Source organism: Ascaphus truei, chromosome 21, assembly GCF_040206685.1.
Source record: "Ascaphus truei isolate aAscTru1 chromosome 21, aAscTru1.hap1, whole genome shotgun sequence".
Classification (NCBI taxonomy): Eukaryota; Metazoa; Chordata; class Amphibia; order Anura; family Ascaphidae; genus Ascaphus; species Ascaphus truei.
The window spans coordinates 10,877,624-10,898,413 of NC_134503.1; the positions used below are offsets into that span (position 1 = coordinate 10,877,624).

The following is a 20,790-nucleotide window of genomic DNA, read 5'->3' on the forward strand; positions in this document are numbered from 1 at the left end:
AGATATAGGAGCAGAGATTTCTAAAAAAAAGATTGGGCAGAGACCTGGGAGGCAGCAGCGAGCTCATCTCTGCACCATTATCAAAGAAAATAGGTATAAAATTATGATGAGATGGTATTTAACACCGGATAGGATTGCACATATTTATAAGGGAGTGAGTGCGTTGGGGCTGGAGAAATTGTGGCTGTAGAGGCACATTATTTCATATATTCAGGACCTGCCGAAAGGTTGTTCCTTTCTGGAGAAAAATTATAAGAAAGATCACCAGGGTGTTTGATGGTTCTATACCAATGGACCCCGTAATATTGATCCTAGATAAGGTGCGACATGTTTTAGAAATGGAAAAACTGACGGCATTTATGAATAATATTACAGATAAATTTGAAACAAAAATCTGGAATCCCTGGTTAAGTGCTTTTCCAGAAGACATAGTGTCACTACAAGACTTACACATTTAAACTATTTGGAAAATACTACAAATAATAATTTAAAATGTATGCGAGTAATGGATAAGTTGTCCTAGAGTTATGAACTAAACCATGTCAAAAATCAATGAATCAGGAAAAATTAAAGGAATATTACCAAAGGGACCTCTTGCCCATCCTCTCCCCCACCTCCCATCCCCACTCCCACCTCCCATCCCCACTCCCACCTCCCACCGTGGGTTTCCCCCCCCCCCCTCCTTTCTGACTGTTAAGATTATTAAAACTATAAAGATATTATCACTGTTGCTTATTGTTTTGATTATGGTGGGGACTGCACCCCCCTCCCCCGCCTATCCTTTTTTTCTGTACCCTCACCCTTCCCCCGTGTTATCCAAAAAATAAATAAAAATTCTTGGAAACAAAAAAAAGCCGTTTCCACCAGCGCTGCACTTTCTGTATTTCACAGCCTTGTTAAAAAGAGAGATCGTAAATCACCTGAACTGTTACAGAAAAGAAAAAAAGGGAGAATTTCCTGTAAATTTTATGGGACCGATGCTGGGAAAAAACTCCCAACATTTGTTTTACAACCTGTAACATGCTCTCGGTTTGATTTAAAGGTCTCGGCAAACTGTAAAGTTGAAGCTTGTAAAAGTGTTAAAAACTCTCCCCTTCTACAGAGTCAAATGGCTTACAGCAAATGTGTGTTTTCTTAAAGGTTAAGGTACAATAACTTATCTAAATAACTAGGTACAGGGAAAGAATGCGAGTAAGATTCTAATCCATCTATAATAAATGAGGATGAAGAGTAGCATCGTTTAAAGATAAGATAGTGGTAAAACCTAATGTTTCCATAAATGTGCTAAATATCTGTGCTCCACTTGTATAATTTCACTTTACATAAATGCGTTGAAGACGGTCTGAGGAAAAAAAAACATGAATTTTATATCACGTTGAACACGGCTACTTCCACTTTCTTAGATTAAGGCTGCGCTTATGGTGCCGGCGACAGCGACGTCGCGACAAAACAAATGCCAAGGAGCGACGGCTTGGTCGCGATCGCTGGAAGTCATCTCAATTTGATTTTTCCAGCAACCGTCGCCGGCACTATAAGTGTAGCCTTAGAATGGTGTACAGTAATACAGCAGGCGCAATCTTATAGGGATCCTATGTTAAAATGGATTAGAAGCAAAAGCTGACAGTGTGCTCATTTGCACGTCATTTCCCAGAATCCCTGGCTGCAGTGGAACCATTGTACGCTAAGCGATAATGGGGAAAAGCCGGGTTGCAGAGCTGCCTGAGATGTGTGAATGTGCTCACAAGGGATATTTTTATTTGCTGGAAACAGCACACCAGGATGTTAGTATCACTGGCCCGGCTTTTGGCTGCTTCTATACATAACAGTCAACACAGCACTGTCAGTGGAGAGAAAGGGTAATGTCTGGGCAGCTTCTTGAGAAGATACAGTATGAATGTGGCCGGAGTTGTGGCTTTGTGAATATTTTTGTAATCATGGAAAATATAAATTACGGGCATTAAATTGTAACAAGAATAAGATCAACTGGTTACAAGGGAATATGGTATACATGTGATTGTTAACATGTGTAAGAGGGAATGCCTCGTTATATGGTGGAAATGCAAGACCCCTCACTAGCAAAGCAGTTAAGCCATTAGGGGCCCATTCCACAGTATATCCGCTGAATCGACAATGGGGAATTTCAGCCGAAAAAAGGGCCAATTGGATATTAAATAAGACCCGTATTCGGCATGTTAATGTATATGACTCATGTTATACTTAACAAATTATTGTAAAATGACAAAACCTATTAATTACATTATTTCTGAATTATGCTACATTTTTTTATTCTTAGCATCAGTTCCTTTTTGCAAGACGCCAGGGAACAGCTTCTTTAGTATTTTTGAGCGTATAGCGACAGCAATGTGGAAGAGTGCGACACATGCTAAAGCAGCTCCAAATGCTTGCAATAATACTTTAAAAAAAAGATGATTATGCAGCAATCTAAAGTAGTATTGGTATTGTGTATGACTGACTTACTAACTCTCTCTGTTTAATATGAACACCCCACTTTTATTCTGCTTGCTTTAAGACAATCGCTATTTTGGCATGTTATGAGTGCAACAGACGTCTGTCTAAAATGCCTCTACTTTTATATCAAAGACCACAATGTATTATGAAGCCCTGCAAAAATGAAAAGGGACGCATCTCATTGTCCATACGTAATCCCTTCCACTCCCTTGGACATCCGCCATATGCCAGCAGAAAACACTACCTTAAGAAATAACTCTTTTTTTTTTTTTGCTTAGGGCAGGGGTTCTCCAACTCCAGTCCCCAAGACATCCCAACAGGTCAGGTTTTAAGGATATTGCACCTTCTGCACAGGTGGCTCAATCGGTCCCAGCTTCCGTTCTGGTCGCTCAATCGGTCCCAGCTTCAGTACAGGTGGCTCAATCGTTCCCAGCTTCAGTACAGGTGGCTCAATCGGTCCCAGCTTCAGTACAGGTGGCTCAATCGGTCCCAGCTTCAGTACAGGTGGCTCAATCGGTCCCAGCTTCAGTACAGGTGGCTCAATCGGTCCCAGCTTCAGTACAGGTGGCTCAATTGGTCCCTGCTCCAGCACAGGTGGCTCAATCAGTGGCTCAATCTTTGACTGATTGAGCCACCTGTGCTGAACCTGACCTATTGGTGGGACTGGAGGACTGGAGTCGAGAACCCGTGGCTACACATAATGAGCATGACAGACCTAATAGTTAAGCTGAAAAATGCATTTAGATAGCGTGGCATTGTAAAGTGCCTCACATTTCATTTGATATTTTTTTTCCATGAACACGAGATTTAAAGGCTAAAAGTTGACAAAAGAAAAAACTTTATAAATCAATGTTGTATATGTCCAATAAATTATTTTGGCACTATCCTGAATCCTTTAGCAGCTGAATATTTACACTTTTGAAACACACATTCAGAGCCCATCGGGCTCGTCAACCATTGCAGATATATTTGCAAGAACGCAGTGTTCACAGAATATCATTAAAAAAGACTTTCCTTTACCGTAGGCAAGGCAGTAACAAGACTGCAAGTATTCAAACTTTCTAACACTAACATTGTAGTAGACCAAGGGTTATGGTAAAAATAAACTGTATAATCAAAAAAAGAAGCAAACACCACAATTATGGAACCTATCATTTACTGCAGTCCTCTTTTCAAATCTCTTGAGCTCAATGTGGCTTTGCTCAGTATGACCCAAGAGGTCAAAACAACTGTCTTTGAATAGGTTCACTGGCTATGCACTTTTTGCCAGGGTGTGCTGAAAAGCTGTGAAATGCGCAGGCATAAACTTATAGGGGTCCATGTCAAAAAGAATTTGAAGCAAAGGGTGACAGTGTGCTCATTTGCATGTTATTACCTAGCATCTCTCGCTGCAGTGGAAGCATTGTATGTTAGGCGATAAGGGGGAAAGGCAGGGTTGCAGACCTTTCTGAGACGTGAATGTGCTCACAAGTGATATATTTTTTTGTTTTTTCAATATTATCCAACTAGAAGGTAGAGAAATTATTTCGACCTTGGGAGAGCTTTATTGCCACACAATCAGACGAGATAAAGCTAAAAATACAGGAACATTTTCAATACACAGTGTGGTTGGCAGCACGCACGCTGGCCAGATACACCCCAATTACAATATAAACATCACACGGTCTAAACAGGGTTCTAAGAGATGAAGAGAGACCAGACAAGACCATTGACAGCTTCATAGCACAAGCTGACAGTGTCATGAGAGCAGATGTTGCTGTGTAAACTTGAGTGATTTAACAGGGGCACAGTATTTATGTTTGTGTGGTAATTTTAGTTGACAATATACAGTTGGTTTGTTTTACAAGAATTGCTGTTGTGTTAATAATAAAATATAAAAAAACAAAAAAACAAAAACAAAAAGGGAAACTTACAAAATGTGGAAACTCAGAAGCAAAATAAATTGTATTGTTAATAAGCATGCTCCACCATAGAAAATTGTAAAGTATAAAATGTACAAGATTGTAAGTTCTCTAATAAAAAAAAGATTAAAAAAAATATATATTATCCAACTGCTTTCAAAAAGCACCACTATGAGAACTGCAGATGTATATAGCTCGCGCCCACGCGCGTGAACCACACGGAATTCTTCCTCCTGCGAATGCGTCAGAGCCAAGTCACAGTCCGGTCAAAATCCGGCAGAGGAGAAATTGTTTGGTGAACCCTCTGAGTAGTGGAGATATTTCTGAGAAACGTTTAGCCCCGGGAAGTTCGGCAAACTGGCTCGCCAGAAATCGACTTTTGGTCAAGAATAAAAAAAAAATGTGAAAAGGTTAGCAAAATACATTTTGGAAAATTTCCCACATCTTTAATGACAATTCATTTTGGGTTTGGGTGGGGAGATAGATTTTCTCTTTAGAAAGTGAAACAATTTCATAGAAGTTACCTGACATTAAAATAGGTGGGTAAAAAAAAAGTGACAAAAACCCTCCAGTAATTAAAAATACCTCTTGTGGTGCATTTGCATGTCTCAGACAGGTCCACAAATCTGCCTTTCACCATTATCTCTTAGCAAATAATGCTTCCACTGCAGCCAGGGATTCTGGGAAATAGCATGCAAATGAGCACCGTGTCACAAGTCACCACGGATAACAGTACATGCTTTTTTTTGTCTGTCCTTGTTCTCAATTGAGTTCTTGCCCTGAGTTAATTCAGAATTTGGGAAGTTGGTTTTAAAGAACAGGGAAACTGATTCAATCAAATATTTGTAATTGGAGAACAATAAAAAAAATAAAAGGTTATTGAGGAAAAAATGGTTTCCTATTACAGTATAAAAGAAATGCCTGCCAGGGTTTGTTGCATGCAATGTGTAGTCCAAACAGATGATATTTAGTAAAAAGGCATGTTCTGGGTCCCTGTGCACATATAGAACAGGTGGACCAGTGTTTTTCAACCAGGGACCCTAGGAATCCTTGGGTTCCCCAGTCATCCCTAAAAATCCTTGGGTTCCCCGGTCATCCCTAAAGGGTTCCCTGCAATTTTCAGTTCATTTAAAAATGGTACCAAATACAGAAGAATTTACAATGCATCTGTCATGATATCATGAGATATTATGTATTTTAATCCATCTGGTGCCACAGGGGGGGTTAATGGTGCAACAATTTGTATTAAAAATACAAAATATTGGGTTAATGACAGGTCCAGACTTGTCATGGATCTGTGCTGAATTTCAAATGGAACTTAATTGAAATTGGATTTTAAAAGTACAAAGGAATGGTTTATGGCCGGTTAACCCCTTGGCCAGGTGTAGTGTTAAAAACTGATAGGATCTAGAGATGAGAACATATGTTTTGCCAGAGCTGGAAGAGAAATGTCTCTTTCCTGACACAAACAGACAGGATAGGGTTTATGAGGTTTCCAAAGCATCCCTGGAAACGTGTGGCTATCCTATACCATCCCACAGATGTGAAATATGGTATCATGGATTTGACAGCGATGCTGATGTATACAATATTGATATTTGCATTTGTGACAGGGAGTCGACCACAATCAGACCAGATATGGGAGGTCTGGCAGATACTAAGGGACAGAGATCCATTTGTCGCTCAGGTTTAGGGGTAAGATGGTCATGCTTAGTCTCGTTGCATCTGCCATGAGCTTCTGAATGTACTAATGTGACTCACATGTCTAAGTATTAGTTAAGGAAAGTTATGAGTGCGTATATACTGAGGCAAAGTTTAAACGCTGGTTTGTAAAGGTTTTTTCTTACTCTGTCATAAAAGTGGCAATCTCACAGTTGCTTCACGATGGGGGTGGGTTTATGTTGTTTGAATGGAGAAAAAAATAGGATAGAAGTGTTAGCACAGATTATGAAAATCAGATTTCAACAGAGGTGTGTTTGGACCAAACACGGGAGTCTCACTTCTGTGCCAGTGACCTATCTGGGAGAAAACCTATGACATATGGTAATGTATAGGGTTTTATGTTTCATCCTTTTATTTTGAGAAACTGTTCTGCATTTATTGTAATTGTATGTCCTTGTAATCCCTTTTCTGTAATCTAAGTACTGTATTTTTATATATATTTATTAATTACATATTTTTGCATCTCTTTGGTGGTGGAAGCGTGTAGATATGATTGCAATTGAGTAAGAGGTTACTATTAACTCATTGGAGGTACCTTTGTGGAGGAGACAGGTGAGTTGGCTACAGTAGCCGTGTGTATTAACCCTAGTTGCATATCTAAGTCACATGCTCACTTGTGCTGCTTTAGTGACAGATTGTATATGGAGACAGATTGAGGGGAGATATTGTTCATTTGAGGGACTTTTGCAAAGTTGAAAAATGGAATAGCTTCCGAGCTGTGTATTAACCCTTGTTCCACATGCAGGTCACGTGCTCACAGGTGTTCCCTACGTGACAGCATCTGATCTCAGACGCGCTACTAGAGAGGGTCGGGGGTTCCCCAGAATTTCACGAGGGTTGCTTAACCAAAAAAAGGTTGTGAATCACTGAGGTAGACCAGCGGTGCGCAAACTGGGGGTCGCGCCCCCCTAGGGGGGCGCAAGATTGTTTAGGGGGGGCGCAGGAAGCAGCGGCGATATTGCCAGTAGCAGAGGAAAAAAAGCCGTCTGCAGCTGCAATTTTTCTTTTGGCCATTAGGTGGCGCTGTGCTCCGCTGTGCTACAGTACACAGCAGCATTTCCTTGCTTCCTGTATCAGCAGCGTGTGTGACATGGGGAGAAGGGGTGAGTGAGACTGGCACATGGGGGGTGAGTGAGACTGGCACATGGGGGGGGAGTGAGACTGGCACATGGGGGGGGAGTGAGACTGGCACATGGGGGGGAGTGAGACTGGCACATGGGGGGGGAGTGAGACTGGCACATGGGGGGGGAGTGAGACTGGCACATGGGGGGGGAGTGAGACTGGCACATGGGGGGGGAGTGAGACTGGCACATGGGGGGGGAGTGAGACTGGCACATGGGGGGGGAATGAGACTGGGACATGGGGGGAGTGAGACTGGGACATGGGGGGGAGTGAGACTGGGACATGGGGGGGAGTGAGACTGGGACATGGGGGGGAGTGAGACTGGGACATGGGGGGGAGTGAGACTGGGACATGGGGGGGGTGGGAGAGTGAGACTGGGACATGGGGGGGGGTGGGAGAGTGAGACTGGGACATGGGGGGGTGGGAGAGTGAGACTGGGACATGGGGGAGTGAGTGTGAGACTGTGGCATGGGGAGGGTGTTAGTGGCATGAGGGGGGTGAGATGGGGAGGAGGGTGAGAGTGAGTGTGACATGGGGAGGGGGGGTGAAAGAGCTACATGGGGATGGGGATGAGAGAGACACTGGCAGGAGGGAGAGAGACACACAATGGCTGGAGGGAGAGTGTGAGAGAGACACCGGGTGGAGGGAGAAACAATAGCTGGTTGGAGAGTGCAAGAGAGACACTGGAGGGAGGGAGAGGCAATGGCTGGAATGAGAGTGAGAGACAATGGAGGGAGGGAGACACTAGGGGGAGGGAGAAAGAGAGAGAGACACACGGGGAGGGAAAGAGAGTGGGGGAGACACTGAGGGGAGGGATAGAGGGACTGGAGGGGGAGTGAGAAATACAGGGAGTTGGAGAGATTGGAAGAGGAGTGTGAGACTGGAAGAGGGGAGAGAGTGAGAGACAATGGGTGGAGGGAGAAAGAGACACACTGGCTGGAGGGAAAGAGAGTTGGGGGGATGGAGGGGGAGACACTGAGGGGAGGAATAGAAAGGGACTGGAGGGGGAGTGAGAAATACAGGGAGAGGGAGAGACTGGAAGAGGGGAGAGAGGTCCTGAGAGGTTCTAATGTGGCGGGAAGAGAGAGATTAATAATACAGCAGAAATGGGAACGCTATTAGACAAATATTATAATATTTATTTTTAAGTTATGTAGTTTCAGCTATAAATACTTTTTTTGTAGACGCGTGGCGGGGGCGTTACAAAGCTGGTTCGCCCTCAATGGCTGAACCAGCTCACGTGCACTGACGTCATGTGATTTTGATTACATAAGGCAGGGGGGGCCCGAGAAATTTTATGGATTAAAAGGGGGGCTCGGCATAAAAAGTTTGCTCACCCCTGAGGTAGACCATGACCTCTTACAATGGAGATGTCACATGTAAGCAGGAAGAGATACCATAAACCAGTTGTATCCAGCTTGTTTTGAATGGACGGTCCCCTGCAATAGTGCCCAGATGGCACTATTGCACTTACACGAATAACCCACTTGATGTTATATTTTAGCCTTAATTAATCAATGAAAGCAAGTCATGCTGCGAGTGTGAAGCTTCATCAATCACTAAATGCAGAACGATAACAGGAAATGCGTTCGTCTTACTGAAATGGCTGCGACACTTTCTTGGATGGGAAAGTGCAAACGTGAAAGGAAGTGTGTGTTCAAGTACATGTGTTTTAATACAAGCATATCATTCAATACAGATGTAAACAGACTAATGAGGATAAGAACGCCTGCAGAAATCCATATTTAAAAAAAAAAAAGCATACCTTAATGCAAAAGTTACCATTTCAATTAGATGCTGAATAAATATTAATGGAAAAAAAGGGGATCCAGCGCTGCACGGATTTCTAAATAAAGTTAATTTGTGTGGCACAATAAATTTACTTTATTTAGAAATCCGTGTAGCGCTGGATCCCCTTTTTTCCTGAGTGTACTTTGGATATTGCCTGGCAGGTACTTCCTTGAACCAGCAGCACCTGGAAAACTGTATGTTTTATCTTATTTGTGGAGTGCAGCCTTAACCCCCTTTACATTGAATAAATATTAATGAAAGTTGTTTTATGCTAGAAAAATATTATTATACAATTCATACAGTGCCCCGTAACTGATAAGAGATCAAGTGTATCTGTCAATCAATCCTCTCTTCCTGGATTCGTATGCATAGGTACTTTATGCCATAAAAGAACAATTAAAGTAACCTTTCTTAACCCATAAAAACATAGGTTAACACAGATACCCAGCAAGCTCAAACTCCCACACCCAACACAAAGTGAATATATATTTATGTCAACCAGAGAGCTACTGAGCGTGGCAATTGTATATAACAAGAGACAGGGGGTGCCCAATGCTGCATCCAATTGACAAAACATATAAAGTAAAATACTTCAATAATAATAATTGGTTATTTAGTTAACCCTTTGGCCAAAGGCGTCATAAGCCTGCATACCAACGTCAAGGTATAACCAAAATAATGCAGGTCCTACACTACACTGTGAACACTTCCTTTTACCTCTGTGAGAGGGGAAACCATAATGGGTCTTGTTCCTGCAGCAAGTGAAATGACCTTCCAAGTTAAAAGGGTGAAGGAGGAGGAGTGAGCTCTGGGGGGAGGTGCCACAGCCTCCAAAGAGACATAGGTTAACACAGATACCCAGCAAGCTCAAACTCCCACACCCACCACAAAGTGAATATATATTTATGTCAACCAGAGAGCTACTGAGCGTGGCAATTGTATATAACAAGAGACAGGGGGTGCCCAATGCTGCATCCAATTGACAAAACATATAAAGTAAAATACTTCAATAATAATAATTGGTTATTTAGTTAACCCTTTGGCCAAAGGCGTCATAAGCCTGCATACCAACGTCAAGGTATAACCAAAATAATGCAGGTCCTACACTACACTGTGAACACTTCCTTTTACCTCTGTGAGAGGGGAAACCATAATGGGTCTTGTTCCTGCAGCAAGTGAAATGACCTTCCAAGTTAAAAGGGTGAAGGAGGAGGAGTGAGCTCTGGGGGGAGGTGCCACAGCCTCCAAAGAGACATAGGTTAACACAGATACCCAGCAAGCTCAAACTCCCACACCCACCACAAAGTGAATATATATTTATGTCAACCAGAGAGCTACTGAGCGTGGCAATTGTATATAACAAGAGACAGGGGGTGCCCAATGCTGCATCCAATTGACAAAACATATAAAGTAAAATACTTCAATAATAATAATTGGTTATTTAGTTAACCCTTTGGCCAAAGGCGTCATAAGCCTGCATACCAACGTCAAGGTATAACCAAAATAATGCAGGTCCTACACTACACTGTGAACACTTCCTTTTACCTCTGTGAGACGGGAAACCATAATGGGTCTTGTTCCTGCAGCAAGTGAAATGACCTTCCAAGTTAAAAGGGTGAAGGAGGAGGAGTGAGCTCTGGGGGGAGGTGCCACAGCCTCCAAAGAGACATAGGTTAACACAGATACCCAGCAAGCTCAAACTCCCACACCCACCACAAAGTCAATTGGATGCAGTCAATTGGATGCAGCATTGGGCACCCCCTGTCTCTTGTTAACCCATAAAAACAAATATAAAATATATATCTGGAAACAGACTTATTGAAATAGAGTTGTTTTGGGGCATTAGCAACAATGTCACTTTGTTGGTATATTGGAATAGTGCACTGGTGAAGGTCAGATCAGAGTCCTTTGTAACCTTGAACAAAGCACTTTATCTCCCGGTGCCTCAGGCACCTAAATTAGATTGGAAGTTCTTCAGGGCAAGGACTTATTAGGGTTATTTATTAATCTACGATATTGCAGTTCAGGGAGCTATAAGTCAATGGAAGTAGTAAGTAAAGTAGCTCTTGGCTGTACTTCCTGGATGGTTATTTGTTAACAACGCCATGGTTATTTCCAAGTTCAAAGAGACCCAAAGGCAACAATAACCCTATTATTTACCATCCAGTATAGCTGGAAATGCCCTTGGACTGACCTCAAAAAGGAACATGATAAACCTATTTCAAGCCAGACATCAACCGTTTTGTCTTTAGGAATCTTTTCATCCCTAAACAGCCAACTAATTTAACAGAAAATAATTTATTGGATTTATTTTTGGGTGGTTTTGCTACTGACGCACATTTTCCACATCAGCATCATCCAGCATCCTCAAGGGAGCACACCCTGGCTTCACTTAAGAAATATTAGCATTCACACACAGACTTGGATGGCCTCCAAGGATAGGAAAATAACCTTTTTTTTTTTTTCTTGTATGGGATATTACAGACAAGCTAGAAAAAGAGATCTTTCCAGCTTCCTCGCTGGCTGATACAGAAGCGGCTGAACCAGTCTCATCCAGTTTCTTCCATCGCTTTGTGAAAACAAATGTGGAAAATGAAACCTTTGTTTAAAATAATCAGCATTTTTTTTTTTTTTTTAACTTTTTCTTATCGACTTGTTTTACAAATCATGCAAATAAGCATTTAATAGCTAGGGCCACACTCCTGAATTATATTTATAGGATAATAAAAATTAAGCATAGACCAGTGTTTTTCAACCAGGGTTCCGCGAACATCCCTAAAGGGTTCCCTGCAATTTTCTGGTCATTTGAAAATTGTACCAAATACAGAAGAATTTACAATGCATCTGATCTCAGACGCGCTATTAGAGAGGGTTGGGGTTCCTTACAATGCATCTGATCTCAGACGCGCTATTAGAGAGGGTTGGGGTTCCTTACAATGCATCTGATCTCAGACGCGCTATTAGAGAGGGTTGGGGTTCCTTACAATGCATCTGATCTCAGACGCGCTATTAGAGAGGGTTGGGGTTCCTTACAATGCATCTGATCTCAGACGTGCTATTAAAGAGGGTTGGGGTTCCTTACAATGCATCTGATCTCAGACGCGCTATTAGAGAGGGCGGGGTGCCTCAGAATTTTACATAGGGTTCCTCAACCAAAATAATGTTGGAAACCACTGGCATAGACATATACATACATCTAGGAGAAGTGACACAGCTTTTGAAACCTGGGAACCTGGCTCAATTCCCATTGTCCGCTCCTTGTGACTTTGGGCAGGTCACTTTATCTCCCTGTGCCTCAGGCACCAACAACATAGATTCTAAGCTCATCTGGGCAGGGACCTGTGTCTGTAACAATCCTATGTGCTGCGTACAGTGCACTATACTGTAATTGTGACACGTCCCATTGGGAGAAAAGCACGCTATGAAATAAAGTTATATGTATTGAAAAAAAATACATAATACTGATACCCCCGCTATTAATCTGATGGGCCATTAATCAATGCAGAAATGCTGGGGCTAGTTTAAGGCATGTATTCAGAATGTACCTGCGTGTACCTGGGTCTTTTTGGCGATTGCCACTGGTTTGTGTTAGAATAGTCGCAGTCTCTGCTGTAATAGAATTTATATTAACCAATTCAATGTCTTTTGAAACAAAATGATGTATGAATTATAGAAACAATGAGTAATTAAGAGTCCGGGTATGTGCAAAAGTGAAACCCTGGTTTTAATCAGCTAAATTAAAGGGGATAATAAGGTGTTTAAATAATTAGGTAGATCTTAAAGCATGAATTTGGGAGGGCCAGCCAATATATAAAGATGAGAAACTTTGTGAGTTTGGTCCTCACCATACAGGGGTGTGAAAACACGTCATGCCACGATCAAAAGAAATTTCTAAGGACCTCATAAAAGCAGTTATTGATGCTCATCGGTCTAGAAAGGGTTACAAGCCCAATTCTAAGGATTTGGGGCTCCACCAAATCACTGTCGACAGATAGTCTACAAATGGAGAAAGTTCAAGACCACAGTCACTCTACCCAGGAGCGATCATCCTACCAACATCTCTCCAAGAATAAACCAGAAAATCACCCAGGAAGTCACAAAGAACCCCAGAGTAACATCCAAAGATCTGCAGGCCACTCTCGCCTTATCTAATGTGAGTGTTCCTCTCTCAACTATCAGAAAAAGACTGAACAAGAATGGTGTTCATGGAAGGATAGCCAGGAGGAAACCACTGCTCCCTAAAATGAAAAAGAACATTGCTGCCCATGTGAAATCTGCCAAAGAGCACATAGATGATCCACAAGACTTCTGGAACAATGTTCTCTGGACAGACGAGTCAAAGGTAGAACTTTTTGGTCTCAATGAGAAACGACATGTTTGGCGAAAACCAACCACTGCGTTCGAACAGAAGAACCTAATCCCAACCGTGAAGCATGGTGGTAGGATTGTGATGGTTTGGGGCAGCTTTGCTGCCTCAGGACCTAGGTGGCTTGCCATCATTGGCACAACCATGAATTCTGCAATGTATCAAAAGATTCTAGAGGAGAATGTCAGGCCATCCATCCATGAGCTGAAGCTGAAGCAAGACAATGATGCTAAACATACAAGCAGATCTACAAAAGAATGACTGCAGAAGAAGAAATTCCATGTTTTAGAATGGCCTAGTCAAAGTCCAGAGCTAAACCCCATCGAAATTTTGTGGCAGGACCTGAAGCGAGCTGTTCATGCAAGGAAGCCCTCAAATATCACGGAGTTGAAGCAGTTCTGTCAGGAGGAATGGGTCAAAATTCATGAAAACAATGTGAGAGACTGACCCGCAGTTACAGGAAATGCATAGTTGAAGTCATTGCTGCTCAAGGGGACGCCACCCGGTACAGAATCTAAAGGTTCACATACTTTTTCACACATGGATATTGAATGTTGGATCATTTGTGGATAAATAAATGTTGAAAAAGTTTCATGTTTTTGTGTCATTTCTTTCATCAGGTTATCTTTATCTATTATTAGGACTTAGATTAAGATCTAATAACATTTTAGGTTTGAAATATGTGAAAATCCTAAGGGGTTCACAAACGTATTAAAAACCAGGGCCCCCTAAAACAGAAAAATATGACCAAACCAGCAAATCTGTACCACAACCTTTCGCGAGTAAGGGCAGTTAAAATGTGGAATTTACTACCCATGGAGACTGTGATTGCAGATACAGTAGATATCTTTAAGAAAAGGTTAGACATGTCTTTAGAAAGGAAAGGTTCAGATGTAGCAAAGTTTAGTGTCTTCCGTGCCACTGCCACGCCCGGTCGTGGCATCGATGGGTTGACGCTGCGCGGGGGGGTTCCATTCAGAAGCATAGACCCCCTGCAGCACCATCGTGGCAGACACTGGCCCCGGCGCCGCAGATACTATCCCGGGCGCCACAGACGCTATCCCGGGTGCCACAGACACTATCCCGGGCGCCACAGACACTATCCCGGGCGCCACAGACTTCTTCTTGTTTGTCCGCGGCACCAGGGACAGCAAGTCAAACTACATCTGTATACATCGATATACTAAATAAGTACACATAGGAAGCATGTTGATCCAGGGAGTAACCTTATGAGATATAATTGGATTAGGTTTCACTAGGGTTTTTTGTTTGTAACAGGGAGCACTAGTAATTATTGTTTATGTGAAAAGCGTGCAATGTTAGGTTAGTTGTAATGGCGAAGTAAAAACTGTTGAAGGTTAATTAGTTGCCTTTCTTTTATACATATTTACAGCATGTAACTTCCACTGGAAACTAAGGGGGGGGGAAAGTGACATTTACCAAAACGCAGGAGATTTTCATGTAAAGATGCAAACTGTCTAAAATGGATATTGAGAAAATCACATGAAATCAACGACATCATAGTTAACATTTTTAACAATAATGTCTTTATTTCTTTTAACTTTGCCTTTTAAGTCATGTAATAAGCATTTAATTCCGACACAGCAAAAATGATACCTTCTATGAGAGAAAACAGCAGCTATTTTGCACACTCCATCTATCTATCTATATCTATATTTTTCAAAACGTTGTATGTCTGTCCCAAAGGCCAATCTGATAAGGCCAATCTGATTGGTCAGTTGGTCTGTCACTCACCCTCTGGCCAATCAGATTGGTCTGTGGACCAGCCCCGCCCCGCACGCCTCATTGGTCACACTCACCCGCCGCCGACACAGTTACCAATGCTGCCCGCTCCTCGGTGCCGCCACCACCTCACCACCTCACCACCCCTCCACCCCCACAGCAAACCCCAGCCTCTGCACCACTACCCACGGCCAGCGGCCAGCGGCGCCCCAGCCTCACCTCTCCCCACACCCCCCCACCCCCAGCAAACCCAGCCTCTGAACCATGGGGCCAGCGGTGCCCGCTCCTCGCGCCACAGCCTCACCTCAAATGCCCCCCTCCTCCACCTCCACCTCACCTCTCGCCGCCTACCGCCGAGTAACCGATGCCGCCGCCTCTCACACGTGGTGGCCGCCGTCTCACATACAGTACTACCACCGGGAGCACCAGCAGCCAGGTACCTCATCACCCCCCCCTCCGCAGCCGGGCCGGGGAAGCTGGGTGGCGCTAGCAGCTATCACCACCCCACAACCCCCCCCCCCCCCCCACGGCCGAGGTGGCGCCAGCAGGTATCGAGCCCCCGCCCGGACCAGCGGCCAGGAAGCCGGGAGCGTGAGCAGGTGTCAACAACCACCCCCCCCCCCCCTTCGCGACAGGGCAGAGGAAAAAGCAGAGGGGGGGGGGCAGAGGAAAAAGCAGAGGGGGGGGGGCAGAGGAAAAAGCAGAGGGGGGGGCACAGGAAAAAGCAGAGGGGGGGCACAGGAAAAAGTAGAGGGGTGGGGCACAGGAAAAAGCAGAGGGGGGTACAGGAAAAAGCAGAGGGGGGGTACAGGAAAAAGCAGAGGGGTGTACAGGAAAAAGCAGAGGGGGGCACAGGAAAAAGCAGAAGGGGGGCACAGGAAAAAGCAGAAGGAAAAAGCAGAGGGGGGGCACAGGAAAAATCAGAGGGGGGGCGAACAGGAAAAAGCAGAGGGGGGGCACAGGAAAAAGCAGAGGGTGGGGCACAGGAAAAAGCAGAGGGGGGGGCACAGGAAAAAGCAGAGGGGGGGGCACAGGAAAAAGCAGAGGGGGGCACAGGAAAAAGTAGAGGGGGGCACAGGAAAAAGCAGAGGGGGGGCACAGGAAAAAGCAGAGGGGGGCACAGGAAAAAGCAGAGGGGGGGCACAGGAAAAAGCAGAGGGGGGGCACAGGAAAAAGCAGAGGGGGCACAGGAAAAAGCAGAGAGGGCACAGGAAAAAGCAGAGGGGGGGGGGGGCACAGGAAAAAGCAGAGTGGGGGGAGCAGAGGAAAAAGCAGAGGGGGGAGCAGAGGAAAAAGCAGATGGGGGGGGCACACAACAACAAACACAAACTGGACTGACACACAAACTGACTGACGCGCACACACAGACTGGCGCGCGCACACACACACACACCCACTGACTGACACACACACACACCCACTGACTGACAAACACACACACACACACGGATTGACGCGCACACACACACTGACTGACGCGTACACACACACTGACTGATGGGCACACACACATTGACGCGCGCGCACACACACACACACACTGACTGACGCGCACACACAGACTGGCGCACGCACACACACACCCACTGACTGATGCGCACACACACACACCAACTGACTGACGCGCACACACACCCACTGACTGGCGCACGCACACACACACACCCACTGACTGGCGCACGCACACACACACACACCCACTGACTGGCGCACACACACACACCCACTGACTGGCGCGCACACACACACACCCACTGACTGGCGCGCACACACACACACCCACTGACTGGCGCGCACACACATACACACACCCACTGACTGATGCGCACACACACACATCCACTGACTGATGCGCGCACACACACACAATGAATGACGCGCACACACACACACCCACTGACTGACGCGCACACACACACACACCCGCTGACTGACGCGCACACACACCCACTGACTGACGCACACACACACACACAGACTGACGCGCACACACACACACACACACACACACTGAGTGACGCGCACACACACACACTGACTGACACACACACCCACTGACTGACTGACTGACACACACACCCACTGACTGACTGACGCACACACACACACACACTGAGTGACGCGCACACAGACACACTGACTGACACACACACCCACTGACTGACTGACGCACACACACACACACACACACTGACTGACGCACACACACACACACTGACTGACGCACACACACACTGACTGACGCACACACACACACACACACACTGACTGATGCACACACACACTGACTGACGCACACACACACACTGACTGAAGCTGTATAGGAGGGGGGAACGGAGCTGGAAAGGGGTCGGGGGACCGGACCGGTAAATGGGGGGGGGAGGGACCGGACCTGTAAAGGGGGGGGGAGCTGGATTGATTGGAACGGGGGACAAACAGAGAGGGGGGAGACAGGAGAAGAGATAGGGGGTAAACAGCGGAAGAGGGGGGAGAGAGAGAGGGGGGGAGAGAGAGAGGGGGGGAGACAGGGGAAGAGGGGAGAGAGAGAGAGGGGGGGAGAGAGAGGGGGAGAGAGAGAGGGGGGAGACAGGGGAAAGGGGAGAGGGGGGAAGAGAGGGAGGGGGTGACAGGGAAAGAGAGAGAGAGAGGGGTGAGGAGAGAGGAGAGAGTAGCAGGAACATTACATCCCGGGCAACGCCGGGTCTCTCAGCTAGTAGACTAATAAAATACAAGCAGAGACCTCTAGAGAGAGAGCGCCGGACAGAGGAAAGAATTACAGAAGTATGCCCAGTGAGACTTATTCAAAGGCAACAGGAAGACAAAGGTGTATTTTTATATGGGTTATCGTGGATTGCACCTTTACATTATTGAAAGGAACATGGCAATATCATCGGAGATAATGGTCACTCATTCACCCCAAAAATCCACAGCGCAGTTAACAACCAACGAGAAGGACGTTTTCTGAGAATTCCTCCAGGATACTTAAAAACTGGTTACATTGACGAGTGCCACAGTCTGCGTTGGAAGGCCACCACTCAATCCAGGTGCTGGAGTCCAAAGGATACTCGTACCTGAAAAAAAACAACCAACCATGAGAGAATTAATGTCCAATAAAAAGTGAAAATCTTTCATATATGCTAATTTATAAGGCTGAAGCCTAAGTTTATTGTGAATGAGCATTGTTTCAGATACATGTGCAGAAGTGCAGCACAGCAGTAAAGGCAGATGGGTTCTACCATCAAATAGGTCTATTGATGATGCCCATTATTATATGTGGAGTTCTGAAAGTTGTCTTACTGGAAGTGATATAAAATTCTGATCCGAATGCCTTCTTTGCCCATGATCAGATACTGGTCTTTTACATTTATTTCAACATCAAGGCAGGTCTTCTTTTTCATAAATGTTACTTCTGTGTTTGCTTTTACAGATGCTTCACCTAGGATTGAAAAAAAAAATTATATAGTCCGTGAAGCAAGTATTTTAAACAAAATCTGAATCAAGAGTAGCTCGCATGAGTCCTGGAGCAAAAGGCACACGTGTTATTGTGATCGTATTTAGCATGCCATTCTCGTAAATAGCACCATTCTTTATATTAGTATACATAGTAGATGAGGTTGAAAAAAGACATACACCCATCAAGTTAAACCTATGCTAAATTTAGATGACAGATACTTTATCCCATATTTGTACTTACAGTATATTGATCCAGAGGAAGGCAAACAAAAAAACCCAGTGACATACCATCCAATGAAATCTCATAAAGGGAAAAATAAATTGCTTCCTGACTCCAAATATTGGCAATCAACATCCTTCCCATGTTTACTTATTTGGTATATCCCTGTATACCTTTCCTTTCTAAAAAGATGTCCAACCTTCTTTTGAATATATCTATTGTATCTGCCATCAGTCTCCATGGGTAATGAATTCCACATTGTAACTGCCCTTACTGTAAAGAACCCTTTCCTTTGTTGCTGGTGAAATCTTCTTTCCTCCAACCATAAGGGATGTACTGCCCTTGGAGTAGTTCATTGAATAGTTCTTTTGAAAGCTCCTTGTATTGTCCCTGAATATATTTGCATATAGTTGTTATATCCCCTCTTGGACGCCTCTTTTCTAATGTAAACAAATCTAATTAATACAATATTTTTTTCTGACAGTAGAAAACCATGAAATTAACTGTTCTTTAAATATTCCCCAAAATGTGAATGTGCATACAAAACAAAATGTGTGACTCCTACTTCCTACCTTTCTTGAAGATGTCTAAGATAACTGCAGTGTATTTCACAAAATTGCCATCTTCCCTGGACGCAAGGATTTTGACTTTAAATGCTGTTGAGAAAAAATAGTTAACAGTTGAATTATTAAGCATATTCTACTGCGTTTTGACAGTCAAATCAATCTCCAGCTGTTTGTTTGACGCACTGGTGGCTAGTGGTTAATGAATGCAATTGGCTGGGTTTACCGCTATGCAAAAGATTTTGAAAAAACATGGTAATATTTGCAGTGGAATAGGAAATATTTAGATTTGGGCGTGCACAGTAACACTATAATCCAGTCAAAGATTTAAAGCATAAACTCACATTTAACGGAGACTAAAGATGTACAGAGTTTTTTGACTGCACACTGTTATACACGTTTATCCAAAACTGCTTTTTAAAGAAGAATGAACTACAATAATGACATTGTTACTTATGCTATGGCTGCAACTAGGTCCCCTGGAACTCCAAGGATTGGACAATATTGAAGAAAAGGCAGCAGCAGTCTATTTAAGGAAAAACAACATTGAAATTGGCAGCAGATGAGAACTATCTGTTGTAAAACCCGAGACCTTATTATATCCCTTGGTATCTTTCAGATTTTGGGTAGTCTTGTGTCTAACCCATTTTTTATAATAAAAAAAAAAAATATATATATATATATATTTGTCGAATCATACATTACTAACCCAATATTAATATTTTGGTTCCCAGCGTCAGCAGAACCGTTATCAATATGCAGACAACAAAAGCCCCTTGAAAGAAGCCCTGCATATACTAAACTAAAGGACTTGACAGTCAAACAGTAAATAGTTTCCTATCATTTGTTCATTAAGAAGCTTTGACAGCTTGATATGCTAAATGAAAACCTGGACAGAGCAGCAGAGCAGTCAGGGTATAAGTACTAACGTGTGTGGGTTAAATGGACACATTCAGAAGTAATCCCCATGCTTTATTCTGCGCCTTTAGCGATCAGATTGATAGTAATCTGCGTGGCTTTAACACAACAGGTGGGACATCTGCTCGATGCCTATCCTAGTCCTGCAGATTTCGGGAACTTTATGCCAGAATGCCGTTTAAGGGATAAAAGACAGCAATTTAGAAATCCCAGCAGCAGTAGGTTGGCGGTGAGATGTAACTGTGTATAAAGAACTTCAGGCCTTTTCCTCGTGCTATTCTTCCACAGCAAGGGGAGCGCAGGACGCAAATACATGAAATAGAGACCTGTGAGATTTCAAAAGCACTGCGTACACATGGTTACATCAGCACCTTAAAGTGTTTCACGATCTAAACTTACTGTTTACGTGGTAATCCGCGGGACCAGGACTGCCACCAGTGCTGGAGGATTATGGCTGGTGGGGTCCGATCGAGAAGCATGATTCTCCCCCCCCCCCCCCCCCCCCCACCATAGACAGCAAGT

The 20,790-nt window shown here is 44.1% G+C and overlaps 1 protein-coding gene across 2 annotated transcripts in view; it reads right to left on the bottom strand.

Annotated features, from left to right (window-relative positions):
• Positions 1 to 4,036: 4,036 nt before the first annotated feature.
• C5 (complement C5) overlaps positions 4,037 to 20,790 on the bottom strand; it is an 81,465-nt gene continuing 64,711 nt past the window's right edge. Inside the window, exons 39-42 of one of the 2 annotated variants that reach the window (XM_075578957.1) lie at positions 19,360 to 19,443; positions 18,412 to 18,550; positions 18,030 to 18,185; positions 4,037 to 4,746 (exon numbers count right to left, since the gene is read on the bottom strand). In XM_075578957.1, the coding sequence (XP_075435072.1) occupies positions 18,050 to 18,185; positions 18,412 to 18,550; positions 19,360 to 19,443 (359 nt within the window). In that variant the 3' untranslated portion in view covers positions 4,037 to 4,746; positions 18,030 to 18,049. Of the gene's footprint in view, positions 4,747 to 17,927; positions 18,186 to 18,411; positions 18,551 to 19,359; positions 19,444 to 20,790 lie in introns of those variants that run through there. The other variant, XM_075578956.1, reaches the window with a different exon arrangement.